The sequence below is a fragment of the Dendrobates tinctorius genome, unplaced genomic scaffold (assembly GCF_039654945.1).
Source record: "Dendrobates tinctorius isolate UK_male_01 unplaced genomic scaffold, ASM3965494v1 ptg000028l, whole genome shotgun sequence".
In the NCBI taxonomy this organism is placed as follows: domain Eukaryota; kingdom Metazoa; phylum Chordata; class Amphibia; order Anura; family Dendrobatidae; genus Dendrobates; species Dendrobates tinctorius.
The window spans coordinates 24,481,236-24,498,772 of record NW_027361696.1 but is presented as its reverse complement, the minus strand read 5'-3'; the positions used below and the strand labels follow the sequence as shown (position 1 = coordinate 24,498,772).

At 43.1% G+C, this 17,537-nt stretch overlaps 2 protein-coding genes across 4 annotated transcripts in view; one reads left to right on the top strand and one right to left on the bottom strand.

Moving 5' to 3' along the window:
- The window catches only part of LOC141085222 (leucine-rich glioma-inactivated protein 1-like), a 108,168-nt gene extending 99,893 nt beyond the window's left edge, over nucleotides 1-8,275 (bottom strand). The window contains exon 1 of the mRNA XM_073570480.1: nucleotides 8,207-8,275. The gene's annotated coding sequence lies outside the window, so the exon portion shown is untranslated. The remainder of the gene's footprint in view (nucleotides 1-8,206) is intronic.
- Nucleotides 1-17,537, top strand: part of LOC141085223 (phospholemman-like) — a 47,323-nt gene that overhangs the window by 17,993 nt on the left and 11,793 nt on the right. For 2 of the 3 annotated variants that reach the window (XM_073570484.1, XM_073570485.1), the window contains exons 3-4: nucleotides 4,552-4,593; nucleotides 17,257-17,331. In XM_073570484.1, the coding sequence (XP_073426585.1) occupies nucleotides 4,552-4,593; nucleotides 17,257-17,331 (117 nt within the window). Of the gene's footprint in view, nucleotides 1-4,551; nucleotides 4,594-8,151; nucleotides 8,294-17,256; nucleotides 17,332-17,537 lie in introns of those variants that run through there. The other variant, XM_073570483.1, reaches the window with a different exon arrangement.

Below are 17,537 nucleotides of genomic sequence, written 5' to 3'. Positions count from 1 at the left end.
ATGAACCTGACCCAATTTTGGGTACCCTTTTCCGACTGTGCTGTTTTTGAGAAGGTGTAAGATTTCCTGCTACTTTGATACTCACAAAGTTGGCTTCTGACTAAACCAACCAGCAAGTCATTTTGAGCAGGTCACTACAATTCTAAAGTTTTAGTAGGTTGCCATAATATATCTGGAAGGACTTCCTTTTCCGTGGTCTGTGTAATTTATAGTGGACCTCTCCTACCTTTTCAGGTACCCTATATTATTTTCTGCCACTGGGTAAGGAACTTGCCCTCCACTGTGGGTACTAACTCCGGTACCCGATCCCTAGGCTTAAATTGTTTCACTTGAATAATCCGACTATACCCCCTGGATTTTTCCTCTGTTGCCTTGAGGGGGTGCTATTTTACCTGACCCTCCGCTTTCGTCCCTTCGACATAGCAGATCATTATGCCTGGCCATTTGCAGTACACAGTTTTGGCTCCATGCTCCTGGGGAGCACCATTTAACATACTTACATTTTCGAGTGTACCTTTTACTGTTATGTCATTGATCCAGGAAGTCTCAAATTGACCTGGCACTCCTAAAGGTCAGGGATATTGGCTTCAGGGGATGCATCCTCATCCTCCTTTCTAGCCATTACAGTGCAAGGATATTCTCAGTTTGCATCATGTGATCTTGTTATCATAGCCGACTCCTGACAGCATATCGTACTACTGGGCTCTACAGCTTTGGCGGCATACCAGTTTACTGGATGCTACAGCTTTAGCCCACAAGTCCCAGAACAAAAGAAAATCTTGACCGAAAACAATAGCATGCAACAAGGCATTGACCACTCCCACTTTGTGGGACATGGAGCGACACTCATATGTTGACCTAGGCTTGGGATAGTTCTTGGCATCTCTATGAATACACCTTACCCGGGCCTTTCCCAGGCCTTTCCCAGGGATTAGCACTTGCAGAAGATTGGCCTTTACCAGGGTCAAACTAGCCAAGGACAGGAGTCCCGTCACTCGAACACTGTTTACAGTCACCTGGGGCCTGAGGTCCCTCGCCAGCATGAGGAACAGCACAAGGTGTTCTCCACAGCCAAGGATCTTTCCACAAAGCTCTTCTGCATTCTGGGGATTTCTTTGGGCAACCCAGCTTTGCACTGACCCAGGTAGTGAGTGGATAAATTGGTACACTACAACTCTTTCCACCATGTGTGCCGGTGAGCAGCTATTTCTGCACCAGGTCTAACTGCTTGAACATTTGGGACAGGGGTGGTTTATCCCTTTGGTAGCACCAGAAGTGCGCCGTAACTTGCACCTCAACTTGCCAACTTGGCATCCTGCAGGGCAATGTCATAGTATTCTTCCTGTGGTTTGCCAGTATGGCTTTAGGACCTCTGGCCATTGCTCTGGAGGCAGTTTCTCCATTTGCTCCACTCTCATTGCCATCAGGAAAGCCTCGTCACTGTCCTCCAGAGACACTTTCTGCAAGTACTCCTGTTCGCCGGTCATGGCTTGGCTCCAGGTCTCGATCCAGTGATCTCTGGCTGTGGGTCGGTTTCTCTCTCTGTTTGACCACATCCTGTTTTGTATCTTTCCAACTGCTGATAATGCTCTTGTCTTTGCTTGGCGGTTTGCATCTGTGTAGGTGTTTTCACTTTTTAATTTGTCCTATCACATCTTGGGAGTGACTATTTGTGCTCTCCGGGCATATGCAGTCTTTGCTGGCTGTATTCCAGGTTAGATGGATGATTGGAGTTCCAGTTCCCCAGTTATCTTGCTATGGTTTTCTCCATTGCTTCTCCTTTGGTTTGTTTCAGTATTACTCTACTCAGCACTATACCTATTTTGTTACTTTCAGGATCTGGAGGTGTACAAAAGGTCTCTGTGTGTTCCTTTCTTTTTCTTCCGTCTTTAATTTACACTGTGTGAACATATCTTTAGCCCGGTGTATCCCCTCTGTCTGTGTGCACTCCGTTCTATGGTTGTGGTTTTGGGTTACACTCTGTGTATAGTTGAGGGTGCACTTAAGAACACTCGGAGTCAGCCGACATTGAGCGGTGGTGCCATTACGTAATTTTAGGGTGCCAACCTCAATGGTCAGGCAGACAAATCATTGTCAGGTTAAGGATTGCCTCTTACTACAAACCTTTGGTGGGCATTGTGATGAGCAAAGCAGGATTTAGGGCTCCAATGTTGAATAGCAAGGCCTTTTGGTATGATAATGAGATAAGGCCCAAAACAGAGCTTCAAAGCGTGAGTAGGAGCCACGTCAGCATGGGGTAGGAAGGGGCCTGGGGGCTTCAATTAGAATATACCTGTCAGCTAGACACAGAAATACATATCCATTGTCTCTCCCAGCCGCTCCGACTCCATCGTAGGATCATGGATTATGAGCACATCTTTCGAGTTATGGACTCATGAAAAATATCCAAGTGACCCTGAGGAAATCGCACATCTGGCAGTGCGACTCATGAGGCAGTGAGGGTCCTGGGGCCTGAGATACATAGATTGGCCCTCCACAGCGACCCAATGGGGCCATGTTTGCTCTCCACACGACAGGCAAAACAAACGCATTCACTGGTACCTCTCATGTGCTGATCCGATCATGCTGTTGAAAGTTACTCCCTTTCTTAGATATTGGGAATAAGTTCTGCAGGGAGCTAAAGGGTGAAGATTATTAGCCCACCCTCTGACACAAAGGAAGGGACCTAGTGTGCTTAAGAACTAGCAGCCCATGGCAGAGAGTCACTCTCACAGAAGAACCAGACGATGATGATCTAAGAAGGAACTGGGGACAGATCTGCCAAGGGGAGCAGCGGCCCATGCTTTGGGGTCTGTCCGGCAACTAAGATTCTTGTACCTGTGGACTGCAGAGCTCCCGGCACCCACATGCAACCTACAATCTGGTAAATTGACCTCCAGCTTAATACCTCTAAGTCTTGTACCCTTATTGTTATATTTTACTCTGACTGCAAATCCACTGTAATTCCATTGTATAGCTTACTGTATATTTCTGTAATTATCTAGTGCGCCCTTAAGGCAATTAAACCATAAAATTAATCTTGGGCTGATGCTTTTACTCTGATTACGAATCTTAGAATACCCAGAGGGTAACGGGACATCCTCCCCGGTGGCCATTTGCTCTAGGTGCAGTTCCCTTACTGACCTGAGAGACAAAGAGGGCGCCGGAGATCTGTGCCTGTGTAATTACGTCACATTGGTGACGTGGGAGGAACGGGTCCTGTTCCTCCACAGGCATGTTTAACATCTCCCCTGGTTTGTCCATCCCCATGTGAGTGTAAGGGCTCAGTCATATCAGTCTTACATGGGTACCATCACTTTGGTTGGCGAAAAGTGCTTTTTCCTTGGCCCGGACAGTTTCGGTCAAGAAAGCCATGTGCTTCTGCTGGTGCTGTTGTTGTACCTGCTGCTGATATTATTGCTGCTGATTCTGCTCTAACAGCTGCAGATGTGCCTACTGCTATAACTTCTGTTTCTTTAACTCCTGCAGCTGTTGTTGAAACTGCTGGATCAGAAGTTTTTTAGTTTCTTGCTTGATCTGCTGCTGCTGCTGCTGTGAATTGGCCTGGACCAGCTGCTTAACAAGCCCCTCCATGCTTTCAAGCCATGTTTTCAATGCTGTGCTGCCTGAACACAGGAAATACAATCGTTACACTGTAATCACCTGTGCTCTTTGGGATGGTAATCTGCACTCAAACACCAGTTGTAGGGGTCATGCTCAGCAGTAGGCAGTGTTCACACAGGAGCTAGATTCTAGTATAAAAACAATGTCATGTTTATTTCCACAGGTTGCACAGCATCGAAAACAAAATCATAAACAATAAAATCTCTAGCCTTGTCAATGCACTAACTAAACAAAGCAGAACCTGGCTTTTCATACAAGGCTGCGCTAGTCTTAGTTTGGTGAAACAAAACTACTATCGTCCATAGCAGCCACTGATATTTGCAGTTTGGTGCACATTGCCTTGTGCAGACTCCTTACAGAGAGATTCTGGATTGTTTCTCCCCTAGATACAACACAACACATTCTGCTCAGCTTCTCCCACTGACTGAGAAAGAGCAAAGGGAACACATATCCTGGTGCTTAGTCAAGGCTAGGCAGGGGCATCTAATCAAGACCTGCAGTGCTAGGACATAATCCAGTCCCACCTGGCTTTCCTACAGTATGTTTTTGGATTGTAGGAGGAAACCCACGCAAATACAAGGAGAACATACAAACTCCTTGCTGATGTCCTTGGTGGGATTTGACCCCAGCACTGCAAAGAGACCCTGCTGCCCAGATAGTATTCTGCATTCTGTATTGACAGATTACTTTGTATCCTTCCAAATTATTGTGTGACAAAATCTACTAAACATTGCAGATTCACTTAGTTCCAGAAAAAAGCTTTCCACAAATTTGCAAAAGATCTCTGACCCTCCTCGTGACCGGGTCATGATAGATAAATAATAACAAGGCCAGGATCCGATATACAGTCCACAGGGGGTCGGGTTCTGGTGAACTCCTGTTGTTTTCTCCTGAATCTTTCTATTTTTTTCCTTTTCTTTTGCTCAGAATCCGAGGATAAAAGTCAGGAACGTGACCCATTCTATTATGGTAAGATTTCCCATTACTTCTCTGCTTCAATAATATATTTTTTTCCATTTTGTTGTGTTAATACATTAAATACAAACAAAGATGAGGGTTTAACATTAGTATATAAAACCACTGGAAATTAATCTCTCCTGTTGAGTTTCAAATTATCCATTTTTTGTTTTAAAAATTAATACTTTGAATTATTATACAATTTTTTGTACTTCTTTTTTAGCTGGTTATGTCGGGGTCAGCTATCGTTCAGTAAATATCACATCATTCATCTCATAAATTAATCTCTATCTCATGAGACCTGGGAGTCAAAGTTTAATCCACATCTGTAAAATCAGTGCATGGAAAGATCTGCCAGAGGCGAGTCTTCCAGAAATATAAAAATACATTTTATATCTAGAATATTCAAAGAGCTTAGAAAGCAACCAGATCTGCAGCTTTCACCACAGCTTTCACCACACAACAGAAAAGCTTCATTCAATAAAGAGCAAATACGCGTATTACTTGACTGGTGATAATAACTACAATAATACTGCCCCCTATGTACAAGAATATAAGTACTATAATTCTGTGCCCTATGTGAAGAATATAACTATTTTAATACTGCTCCTATGTACAAGAAAATAACTACTATAACACTGCCCCTATAAACAAGAATATAACTACTATAATGCGCCAGTAATGTCTGTACAGCGCTGTGGAATTAGTGGCGCTCTATAAATGAGTAAAATAAATACTGCTCCTATACACAAGAATAGAACTGCTATAATACTGCACCCTATGTACAAGAATATAACTACTATAATACTGTTCCTATGTACAAGAACATAACTACTATAATACTGCCCCTATGTACAAGAATATAACTACTATAATACTGTTCCTATGTACAAGAACATAACTACTATAATACTGCCCCTATGTACAAGAATATAACTACTATAATACTGCTCCTATGTATAAGAATATAACAACTATAATACTGCCCCTATGTACCTATGTACAAGAATATAACTACTATAATACTGCTCCTATGTACAGGAATATAACTACTATAATACTGTCCCTATGTACAAGAATATAACAACTATAATATTTCCCCTTTGTACAATATAACTGCTATAATACTGCTCTCTATGTACAAGAACATAGTTACTACAATACTGCCCCATGTACAAGAATATAACTACTATATTACTGCTCCTTTATACAAGAACATAACTACCATAATACTGTCCCCTATATACAAGACTATAACTACTATCATACTGCCCCCTATGTACAAGAATATAGCTACTATAATACTGCCCCAATGTGCAAGAATATAACTACTATAGCACTGCTACTATGTACATGAATATAACTACTATAATACTGCTCCTATGTACAAGAATATAACTACTATAATACTGCTCCTATGTACAAGAATATAACTACTATAATACTGCCCCTATGTACAAGAATATAACCACTATAAGGCTATGTGCCCACGTTGCGTGTTAAAACTCACACTGAAAACCGAACTCCTTCCCAGAAATCGTGCGTTTTTTTCCTCTCGATTTCACCGAGCTTTTACCGTGATTCTGTTCGCGATTTTGCCGCGATTTTCTCAAGCACTTTCCAAGCGATTTGAAGCATCGCTTGGAAAGTGATTGACAGGTTGGTCACACTCGTCAGACATAGTGTTTGACAAGTGTGATCAGCTTTTTACTATTGAGGCCGCCTATGCGGCCTCAATAGTAAAAGATAAAATGTTAAAAATGATAAAAAAAATAAAAAATCGGGGTATATTTACCTTCCGACGTCCCGCGCTGCCATCCCGGGCCTCAGCGTTCCCAGTAATGCCTTGCGAGACCTGTGATGATGTAGTCTCGCGTTGCTATAGCGATCTCGCGAGACCGCTAGAGTCACGCGAGACTACGTCATCACAGGACCTTGCCGCAAGGCATTACTGGGAACACTTAGGCCGGGAATGCAGCGTGGGACGTCGGAAGGTAAATATACCCCGATTTTTTTTTTTTTTATTCTTTTTTTTTACAGGGGTATGGTACCCAGGGCCTGGAGGACAGTCTCCTCTCCTCCACACCGTGGGTACCAACCGCGCATGAGACGCTTAACTTCCCTCATGGTGGGCATAGCCACATGCGGGAATTAAGCGATTCTCATGCATTCCTATGGGTGCGGAATCGCGGCAATTCTTTTCGATTCCGCACAAAAGAATGAGCATGCTGCGATTTTTTTCCACGATGCGATTCCGCCGCGGAAAAAAGCGCAGCATTAGCACAGCATGTGCGGAATGCCATAGGAATGCATGGGGGGCATTCTGTACACAATTTTTAAACATTTTCGCAGCGTTTTTGCGCCGAAAATCGCGGCAAAAACGCTTAAAAAATCGCTACGTGGGCACACAGCCTAATACTGCCCCTATGTACAAGAATATAACTACTATAAAACTGCCTATGTACAAGAAAATAACTACTATAATACTGTCACTTATATACTAGAATATAGCTACTATAATAATGCTCCTATGTAGAAGAATATTACTACTATAATACTGCTCCTATGTACAAGAATATAACAACTAATACTGCCCCCTGTGTTAAAGAATATAACTACTATAATGATGCTCCTATGTACCAGAATATAACTACTGTAATACTGCTCCTATGTACAAGAATATAACTACTATAATACTGCCTCCTATGTACAAGAATATAACTACTATAATACTGCCTCCTATGTACAAGAATATGACTACTATAATACTGCCCCTATGTACAAGAATATAACTATTATAATACTGCCCCTATGTACAAGAATATAACTACTATAATACTGCCCCTATGTACAAGTATATAAGTACTATAATACTGCTCATATGTACAAGAATATAACTACTATAATACTGCCCCCTATGTACAAGAATATTACTACTATAATACTGCTCATATGTACAAGAATATAACTACTATAATACTGCCCCTATGTACAAGAATATAACTACTATAACACTGCCTCCTAGCTGTGAGGTTGTGTTGTGTGGATCTCCTCATGTTTGGAGCAAGCCCGGGGAGGGGCCACCCTGGGCGGGGAAGCTCCCCAGGCAAGGCCCAGGCTTCCCGGCCTACACTGGAACAAGCCTCCCAGGTTTCTACCAATGGGAATGTTAATCCCAAAGCCACTGTGAGACCAGTGAATGCAGCGAGTCAAAGCTGCAGCAGTTTGGTGAAGGAGGAAACAGCTGTGAGTAAAGTTTTGGGAGGAAAACCTTCTCCAGTTCCAGCAAAGAAGCAAGAAGGAAAAGTGTCAGTGAGTGATGGAAACCAGCTGAATGTGAAGTCTTGTAGCTCCCCAGTCAGTAAGCAGCTCCTGCCAGGTGCACAGGTGAGATCGGCCCCAGCTGTGCAGATCACCTCTCCTGCTCCCAGGCAGAGACGAACGTCTTAAGAAAGACAAACAATGCAGGAGAACCTACAGCAACATGGCAGTATGGCATGCTCAGGACGCACACGGTCGCAATAGGGTGGCAGCGATAAACTTGCTGCGGAGCCTGCATCCAGCCAAGGGGCCACAAAACCATCTATGGTGGACCCGCACAAGACTGTGTTCAAAACCCCTGTACCTGTCGTTAAGATTAAACCTGTGGAGCTGGCGCGTGCACCCGAGCTGCAGCTAGCGGATGAGATACCGGGACTTGTCCGAAAACTGGGTGAGTTACAGCAGCAAAAAAAAGCGCTGCAAATGGAAGTAGACTTTATAACCAAAAGACTACTAATCCTGCCAGTAATGATGCATGTGACCTGAGACTGAACACACTGGGTGTACAGCTGGCAAGTGTTGTGCAGGACACTGAATCTGTGCTGGAGAGCATGGGGCCCCTGGCAGAGACCTACAGGAACCGGGAGCTGTTCGTCTCCTATAAGCAGGGCTGTGCTGTAGAGGCCAGGATTCCTGATGTTTGGGACGGGACCCCCCCAGCAGCGGTCACGGCCAGTGTTACAGGCTGCCCGCTTCTGCTTCCAGGAGGGAAAACAACTGCAGCAGCAGGCAGCTCAGTGTGAACAGGAGCATACACTTCAGACTGCAGCAGAGGCACCACAGGCCCCAGAATGCCCCACACAGAAGCAGGACAGTATATGTGAGACTGTTTGTGCTGATGAGGCTGAGGCAGCCGAGTGTGAACAGGAGCACACACTGCAGACTCCAGCAGAGGCACCACAGGTCCCAGAGTGCCCCACACAGGAGCAGGACAGTATATGTGAGACTATTTGTGCTGATGAGGCTGAGGCAGCCGAGTGTGAACAGGAGCACACACTGCAGACTCCAGCAGAGGCACCACAGGTCCCAGAGTGCCCCACACAGGAGCAGGACAGTATATGTGAGACTATTTGTGCTGATGAGGCTGAGGCAGCCGAGTGTGAACAGGAGCATACACTTCAGACTCCAACAGAGGCACCACAGGCCCCAGAATGCCCCACACAGGAGCAGGACAGTATATGTGAGACTGTTTGTGCTGATGAGGCTGAGGCACAGACTGTTGCTGGGGATGCTGTGCCCATGGGGTCGGGGGTTGGAGGGGTTTCACTTTCTGTAATGGACATCGCACTGTCTGATAATGATGCTGCTCATAATAATGTGAATGATATGTGTGATTTCCCCCCCTTTGCCATCCAGTCCACAAGGTGTGACAGACCCCCCTGCTGCAGGCCCTCTCCAAGTCAGTCAGCCCAGTGTGACCCGGCAGGTGTCCCCCAGGAATGCCTGGAGCCACGGCGCCCCATCTTTCACTTCCAGCGCCAGGTATACCGGCCAGACATTCAAACGTATTAATGTGGTGTGGTTTAAATACATAGGTGCCAAGGAGAATCTGCCACAACGCAGGTATGTGGTGAGAGAGCTGCTCTGCGGCCAGATGGGGTTTGTGGCAAATGAGATACTGGCAGTGTCTAATCTTCAGGACAGGCAGGGCTACGAGGTCAGCTTCAAGCTCATGTCTGACCTGGATAGACTCTGGGCCAATTACTCCAAGTTCAGAGATGCTGAGGGCTGGAATAAGTTTGTGCTAGTTCCTATCTCCAGGCCAGACACTGTCACAGTGAATATCACCTTCTGGAATGAGGCCGTTCCTCCACAGGACATCGAGGTGTGGCTCCGGAGACACTGTGACCTCGTCTCTGGACTCACCAAGGTCAGAGATGAGGATGGTATCTGGACAATGGGGTGGCGGGTCTTGGTGAAACTGCGGCAATATGAGAACATCACTGCCCACTTACCCAACTACTTCATTGGGAGGGGGAAGGGAAGGTGTTATTATCCCAGAAAGTGCTTTAAATGTGGTGGGAAAGGTCATCTGGGTAACGCCTGTACTGTGGTGAAGTGCAGTCTGTGTGGGGCAATCGACCATGTCGCTGCAGACTGCCGGGACGTCAGGTGCAACCTCTGTGGTAAGATGGGCCACCCTCACAGGGACTGTTCAGACGCCTGGCACAACATCTGCAGAGTCTTCCCTGATGAGTTTGTGATGGCAGGGGCAGAGGCTCAGGAGGATGAGGATGTGGTGGCAGGGACACATGGGGAGGAGGAGTTAATGTCAGGAGAGATGCCCACCAGGAGTCCACTCATGTAGCACCAGAGAAGCAGGGTGCAAAGGGGAACATGTAGGTCGTCCATCAGGTCCAGCAGCCTCAGATAGCCCCCCCCTTCTGCATCGCTGTCTGTGTCTGATGACTGGAGCATTAATCAAAACAAAAGGAAGAAAAAGAACACATCCTTCCGTAAACCTGAGGAAGAATATGACACTGGTCAGAGTGCTTGTATGAAGGTTCAGAATTCAGCAGGAGTGATGGTCGTGTCCAACAAGTATGGAGTTTTATCTGAGTCTAATGATGATGATTATGAGGAAGAGTTGAGGAAATTTGATGCTGAGTGTGACAGGGACATAGAGGACCATCCCCCGCCAAAGCGGAAGCCCTTATCTGTAGACCCTCAGGTAGTCTGACATGGACACCAGTGGTAGACAGAACATCTCTGACTCATGATGATAGCTACTATTCTGCTCCTTCTATATTGTGTTGTGATGGCGGGGTTCTCATTCACAGTGACCTCGAGTAATGTGAATAGCATTAAGCTGAGGAGAACTAGACACGCGGTGTATGAGCATCTAAAATATCTGGACACAGATGTCATCTTCCTGCAGGAGACATGACTGACATCTCTGGGGTTTATGAGAGAGGCTGAGAGGGAATGGCGTTCCGGTCCTTCTTTCTGGTCACTGGCTGTGGAGCCTTACACCGGGGTCGCTGTCCTGTTTTACACCAATGATGTGACTGTGCATAGGATGACGGAGGTGGCCATGGGAAGATGTCTGGTCCTAGAAGTCACTATCCATGGGAGGCGACTCTGGCTTATTAACATCTATTGGCCACAGATGGTGACTGACAGGATCCAGCTGTTTAATGACATCAAGCCTTACCTCTTCACTTCTCTTCCAGTGGTGATGGCGGGGGACTTTAATGCCATACTGACATCAGGTGACAGCTCCTCAGGCAGGACAGTGACCAGGGACGGTAAGGTCCTACATAACGTCATAATGCAGGCAGGACTGACTGACGTTTTCACACAGGGTGGGCGACAGCCAAAATTCATGTATTCATGTTCCAACAGGAGCAGTAGGATAGATTTTGCTTTTGTCAGTCCTACTGAGGCTGTGAGCGCCCTGGGTGAGAAGTTTGTCCCTTACTCTGATCACCTCGCCTTGTGCTTCTCTTTGGGGACCTCTAACCGTCCGGACATTGGTAGAGGGTTGTGGAAGCTCAATTCCAGTCTCCTGGATGATGCCTATGTTCAGAGCCGTGTTCACTCCCTTATCCGGCTTCATCTATACAGGGTTGACTTCTATGACAACATGACGACTGGTGGGAGGACGTCAAGGAGGATATCAGATCCCTCTTAAAGAGACTGTCAGTTAATAAAGGGAGGAATAAGTACAGCCAGTACCTAAAGCTGCGCAAAGAATTGGAGTCATTGTATTCGGCGGTCGGGGATGACAAAGTGAAGATCGAACGGCTGAAATCTGAGATAAGGCAGTATCAGTATAGCAGGTATACCTCCCTGGTTCTTGAATGGGATTATGGGTCCTTAGGGGCCCCTGATCCCTTTGAGAATTGCAAGGAGAGGGTGGCCAAAAAAATGGTCACAGGTTTCATTGACTCCCAGGGTGTATTGCAGGATTCACGGGAGGGTATCCTGGAGGTGGTGAGATCTTACTATGCTGACTTCTTTCAGAGGAAAGTTTTGGATAAAGATAAGATGGCTCAATTCTTGCAGGCAACTCCAGTGCCTTATACTAATGATCTGGACTTCTCTCCTTTGACAGCAGAATTAACGGTGGAGGAAGTTAAGGAAGCTATTGATAAATTATATCTGAAGAAGGCACCAGGTCCAGATGGTATAGCGGCAGAATTTTATAAGAAATTCAGAGACCTCCTGGCTCCAATTCTCGTGGATGTGTATAGAAATTGTCTAGAAAATCACCTGATGCCTCCATCCATGAGTGTCCTCATTAATTCTACTGTCTAAATGTAAAGAGCCGAGCGACATCAAGCATTGGAGGCCGATTGCCCTCTTGAATGTGGACAGGAAGATTCTGGCAAAGATCCTATTTTCTAGATTAGTTTGTTTGTCCCCGGCACTGTTGGAAGGCTCTCAGTTTGGCACAGTAAAAGGGCGGAACATCTCTGGAGCAGTCATTTCGATACGGGAGATGTTTGACAGATGTAAAGCTCTGCGGTGTGAGAGATATGTTGTTAGTCTGGACCAGGCTAAAGCCTTTGACAGGGTTGATCATGATTATCTGTGGGCCACTTTGTCAAAGTACGGTATTCCGGGACAATTTGTGGATTGGCTGAAGACGTTGTACAGAGAGGCGGCGAGCTTTCCTCTGATTAATGGTTGGCAGGGTGACACTTTTGGAGTTGGGGCGGGGGTGAGTCAGGGCTGCCCACTGAGTCTGCTTCTGTATGTTTTTGCCCTAGACCCATTTCTGAGGTCACTGCAGGAGTGCGATTTTCAGGGGGTGCCGGTCCCCCACTGCCCGCCTCTGAATGTTGTTGCCTATGCAGATGATGTGACGTTGGTGATCTCCAATCCTCAAGAGGTGCAGATGTTATCTGCATCCACCAGAAGTTACTCAGAGGCCTCCGGGTCTGTGGACATTAGATACTGAGCCCAGCTTTGATCTGCCGTAGTTTTCCAAAGCCTCCACCCATATTAGGATCCTAGGGGTTAAATTTGGGAGGGATGATAATGCTACGCTAAATTGGGAGGAGAAATTGGAAACCGGAAATGCAAAGGTTCAGCGATGGAAGAACTGGAGGCTGACCTACAGAGAAAGGGTCACAATGTTGATGACTTACCTGGTCACTGTTTTCTTGTATGTCTCAGTCATTTTCCCTTTGCCAGAATCTTTCTCAGCGAGGCTCTTCAGCCTGTTCTTCCAGCTCTTGTGGGGGGAATAGGTTGAACCTAATAAAGAGGGGAATATCGTACCTACGGTGGAGAGAGGGTAGGCTGGATATGTTGAATCCAAGGGTTTTCTTTGACTCCTTGTTTCTAAAGGTGAATTTTGGGAACATGGACTCAAACAGTAGCTCCCTGTGGGTAAATAGTATCAGGTACTGGATATTGCCTTTTGCAGAATCTTGGGTGCGAGGCGGCAGTCTCAAGAGGAGGAGATGGACAGGTGACCACCTCCCCCAGTATCTGGACTAGGGTCTGAAGTGTGTTAGGAGGTGGGGACTGGAGTCTTACATTGAGAGCAGTACCAGAAGAGACCTGTTTGCTCGTGTATGCAGGACTTTCTTCTACTCTCCACTGGCCCTGAGAGATTGTGTCACCACCACCCTGCAGGAAAACCTTAGGTTCCTAAATGGGAAACGACTTCCTCCTAAACTGTTTGATGTCACTTGGCTTTCACTGCATAGTCGGCTCTTTGTCAGAGGGAACCTGAAACATCTGTGTGTCTCTGATCGGAATTGTCCCCTTGGTTGTCAGCAGGAGGAGACTATGGAGCACTTTATATGTGATTGCTGGGGAGGGAGGAAGATCTGGGATGAAATGTCAGATAATCTAAAAATCCCCAGACTGCGGACCCTAAAGTACCCTGACATAAACTATGGTGTCCCCTCCACTGTTAGTGACATCAACAGAGAGACGATGTACATTATGATCAGAGGCATCAAATATTGTCACTGGCACATGAGAACCCGGGTGTCACTGCACAATGAGCCGTTCGATCACACCGCTGCAGCCAATCAGGTTATGTCAGAACTCCGGTGGATAAAATCACTGGAAGTTGGAAGGAGTCCGAGAAACATAACGTTATGGAGAAACGTAAAATTCAGTTAGGAAATGTGCTTTTTTTTTTTTTTTCTTTTCTCTATAACTTTCTTTTTCCATCCCCAGGTGTGGACACTTTATTTATGAATATGATTTGATTATTTAGTGCTTGTGTATATATTACCTAAGTGATTTGTGTTTTGTAATGCTGGATGATTTTTGTTTTGTTATAATTGTATTTGTTTGGTTTTATAATAAAAATTGCCCCTATGTACAAGAATATAATTACTGTAATACTGCCATCTATGTACAAGAATATAACTACTATAAAACTGCTCCTATGTACAAGAATATAACTACTATAATACTGCCCCCATGTACAAGAAAATAACTACTATAATACTGTCACTTATATACTAGAATATAACTACTATAATACTGCTCCTATGTACAAGAATATAACTACTATAATACTGCTCCTATGTACAAGAAAATAACTACTATAATACTGTCACTTATATACTAGAATATAACTACTATAATACTGCTCCTATGTACAAGAATATAACTACTATAATACTGCACCTATGTAGAAGAATATTACTGCTCCACTATTGTGGGTGCTTTTAATTTAGTGATTATTGCTGTCCCCAGGCTGTGCCTTCATTTTGGCATTGGCCTCCCCTTACCATTAATTTTAAATACACATATATATATATATATATATATATATATATATATATAATATTGTTGGATATCTAATAAAATAAAATCTTTATTATTGGACTTTGTTCTCGGTTTCTTCGCTTGTTTTATTTTACATAGGGAGAAGTATTATAGTAGTTATATTCTTGTACATAGGGAGCAGTATTATAGTAGTTATATTCTTGTACATAGGGGCCAGCATTGTAGTTGTAATATTCTTGTATATAGGAGCAGTATTATAGTAGTTATATTTTTGTACATAGGGGCAGTATTATAGACGTTATATTCTTCTACATAGCGAGAAGTATTATAGTAGTTATATTCTTGTACATAGGGAGCACTATTATAGTAGTTATATTCTTGTACATAGGGGCTGTATTATAGTAATTATATTCTTGTACATAGGAGCAGTATTATGGTAGTTATATTCTTGTACAAAGGGGCAGTATTATAGTAGTTATATTCGTTTACATAGGGGCTGTATTATAGTAGTTATGTTCTTGTACATAGTGGCCAGTATTATAGCAGTCATATTCTTGTACATAGGAGCAGTATTATAGTAGTTATATTTTTGTACATAGGGGGCAGTATTATAGTAGTTATATTCTTGTACATAGGGGCCAGTATTATAGCAGTCATATTCTTGTATATAGGAGCAGTATTATAGTATTTATATTCTTGCACATAGGAGCAGTATTCTAGTATTTATATTATTGTACATAGGAGCAGTATTATAGTACTTATATTATTGTACATAGGAGCAGTATTATAGTAGTTATATTCTTGTACATAGGAGAAGTATTAGAGTAGTTATATTCTTCTACATAGGAGCAGTATTATAGTAGTTATATTCTTGTACATAGGAGAAGTATTAGAGTAGTTATATTCTTCTACATAGGAGCAGTATTAAAGTAGTTATATTCTTGTACATAGGGGCAGTATTATAGTAGTTATATTCTTGTACATAGGAGCAGTATTATAGTAGTTATATTCTTGTACATGGGAGCAGTATTATAGTAGCTATATTCTTGTACATAGGAGCATCATTATAGTAGTTATATTCTTGAACACAGGGGGCAGTATTAGTTTTTATATTCTTGTACATAGGAGGAGTATTGTAGTAATATTCTTCTACATAGGTGCAGTATTATAGTAGTTATATTCTTGTACATAGGAGCAGTATTATAGTAGTTATATTCTAGTATATAAGTGACAGTATTATAGTAGTTATTTTCTTGTACATAGGAGCAGTATTATAGTAGTTTTATTCTTGTACATGGGGGCAGTATTCTTATTTGCCCGAGTTGTCTTTTTAATTTTTCCATGGTGCATAATTTTGATTATTAGGAGATTTTATATTGCACTTTCCTTGAGTCATTTTATTTTATTTCTCCCTATGTAGAAGAATATAACATCTATAATACTGCCCCTATGTACAAAAATATAACTACTATAATACTGCTCCTATATACAAGAATATGACTGCTATAATACTGGCCCCTATGTACAAGAATATACCTACTATAATACAGCCCCTATGCACAAGAACATAACTACTATAATACAACCCCTATGTACAAGAATATATCTACTATGATACTGCTCAATATGTACAAGAATATAACTACTATAATGCTGCTCCCTATGTACAAGAATATAGCTACTATAATACTGCCCCTATGTATAAGAATATAACTACTATAATACTGCCCCTATGTACAATAATATAACTACTATATTACTGCTCCCTATGTACAAGAATATAACTACTGTAATACCGCCCCTATGTACAAGAATATAACTACTATATACTGCCCCCTATGTACAAGAATATAACTACTATAATACTGCCCCCTATGTACAAGAATATAACTACTATAATACTGCCCCTATGTACAAGAATATAACTACTATAATACTGCCCCTATGTACAAGAATATAACTACTATAATACTGCTCTTATGTACAAGAATATAACTACTATAATACTGCTCCTATGTACAGGAATATAACTACTATAATACTGCCCCCTATGTACAAGAATATAACTACTATAATACTGCTCCCTATGTACAAGAATATAACTACTATAATACTGCTCCTATGTACAGGAATATAACTACTATAATACTGCCCCCTATGTACAAGAATATAACTACTATAATACTGCTCCCTATGTACAAGAATATTACTACTATAATACTGCTCCTATATACAAGAATATAACTACTATAATACTATTCCTATGTCACTCTGCCATGTCATAGTGTACTATGTTGAAATTTGTATACTATGTGTTAGGTTTGTCTTCGTAAATTGGATTAGCATATTCTTCTTCTTTACTCATCTTTTATTGCCATGTTGCTTATGTAAATTGGATATACAAGGCCCATAAAGGACACCCATTTGGACTCCATCTGATCTGTGCTGCCCTATGGACACATTTAGCATATACATTAGGATTCTCCCCGGTGTACATACTAAACTTGTTGTGAACATGACCATATGTATTGTATTTAGACACTTTACATTCTGTACATTGTCCACTTCCACTGAGCCTCTGCTGCTGATACTGTATCTAATATCTTGCTATTTCTGTCCTGACTGTATCACACATTCTTCTCTCCATAGATTATCGCTCCCTGCGGATTGGTGGACTCGTCTTTGCCGGAGTTCTCTTCATCCTGGGAATACTCATCATTTTGAGTGAGTGATGTTTTGACTGATCCCCAGGGACAGAGGCCATGTAAACATCTCAATGTCTGTCAGCTGTGGATAAGCAGTGACATATTCTTGACTAGCATAAAATATATTAAATATAGCTGCGAGAATGGCCAAAATATGCACCGATCCAGTATTAAATAGCATAACGTCTAAAAACGAAGCCTCTTTATATTAACAGTATATATCTA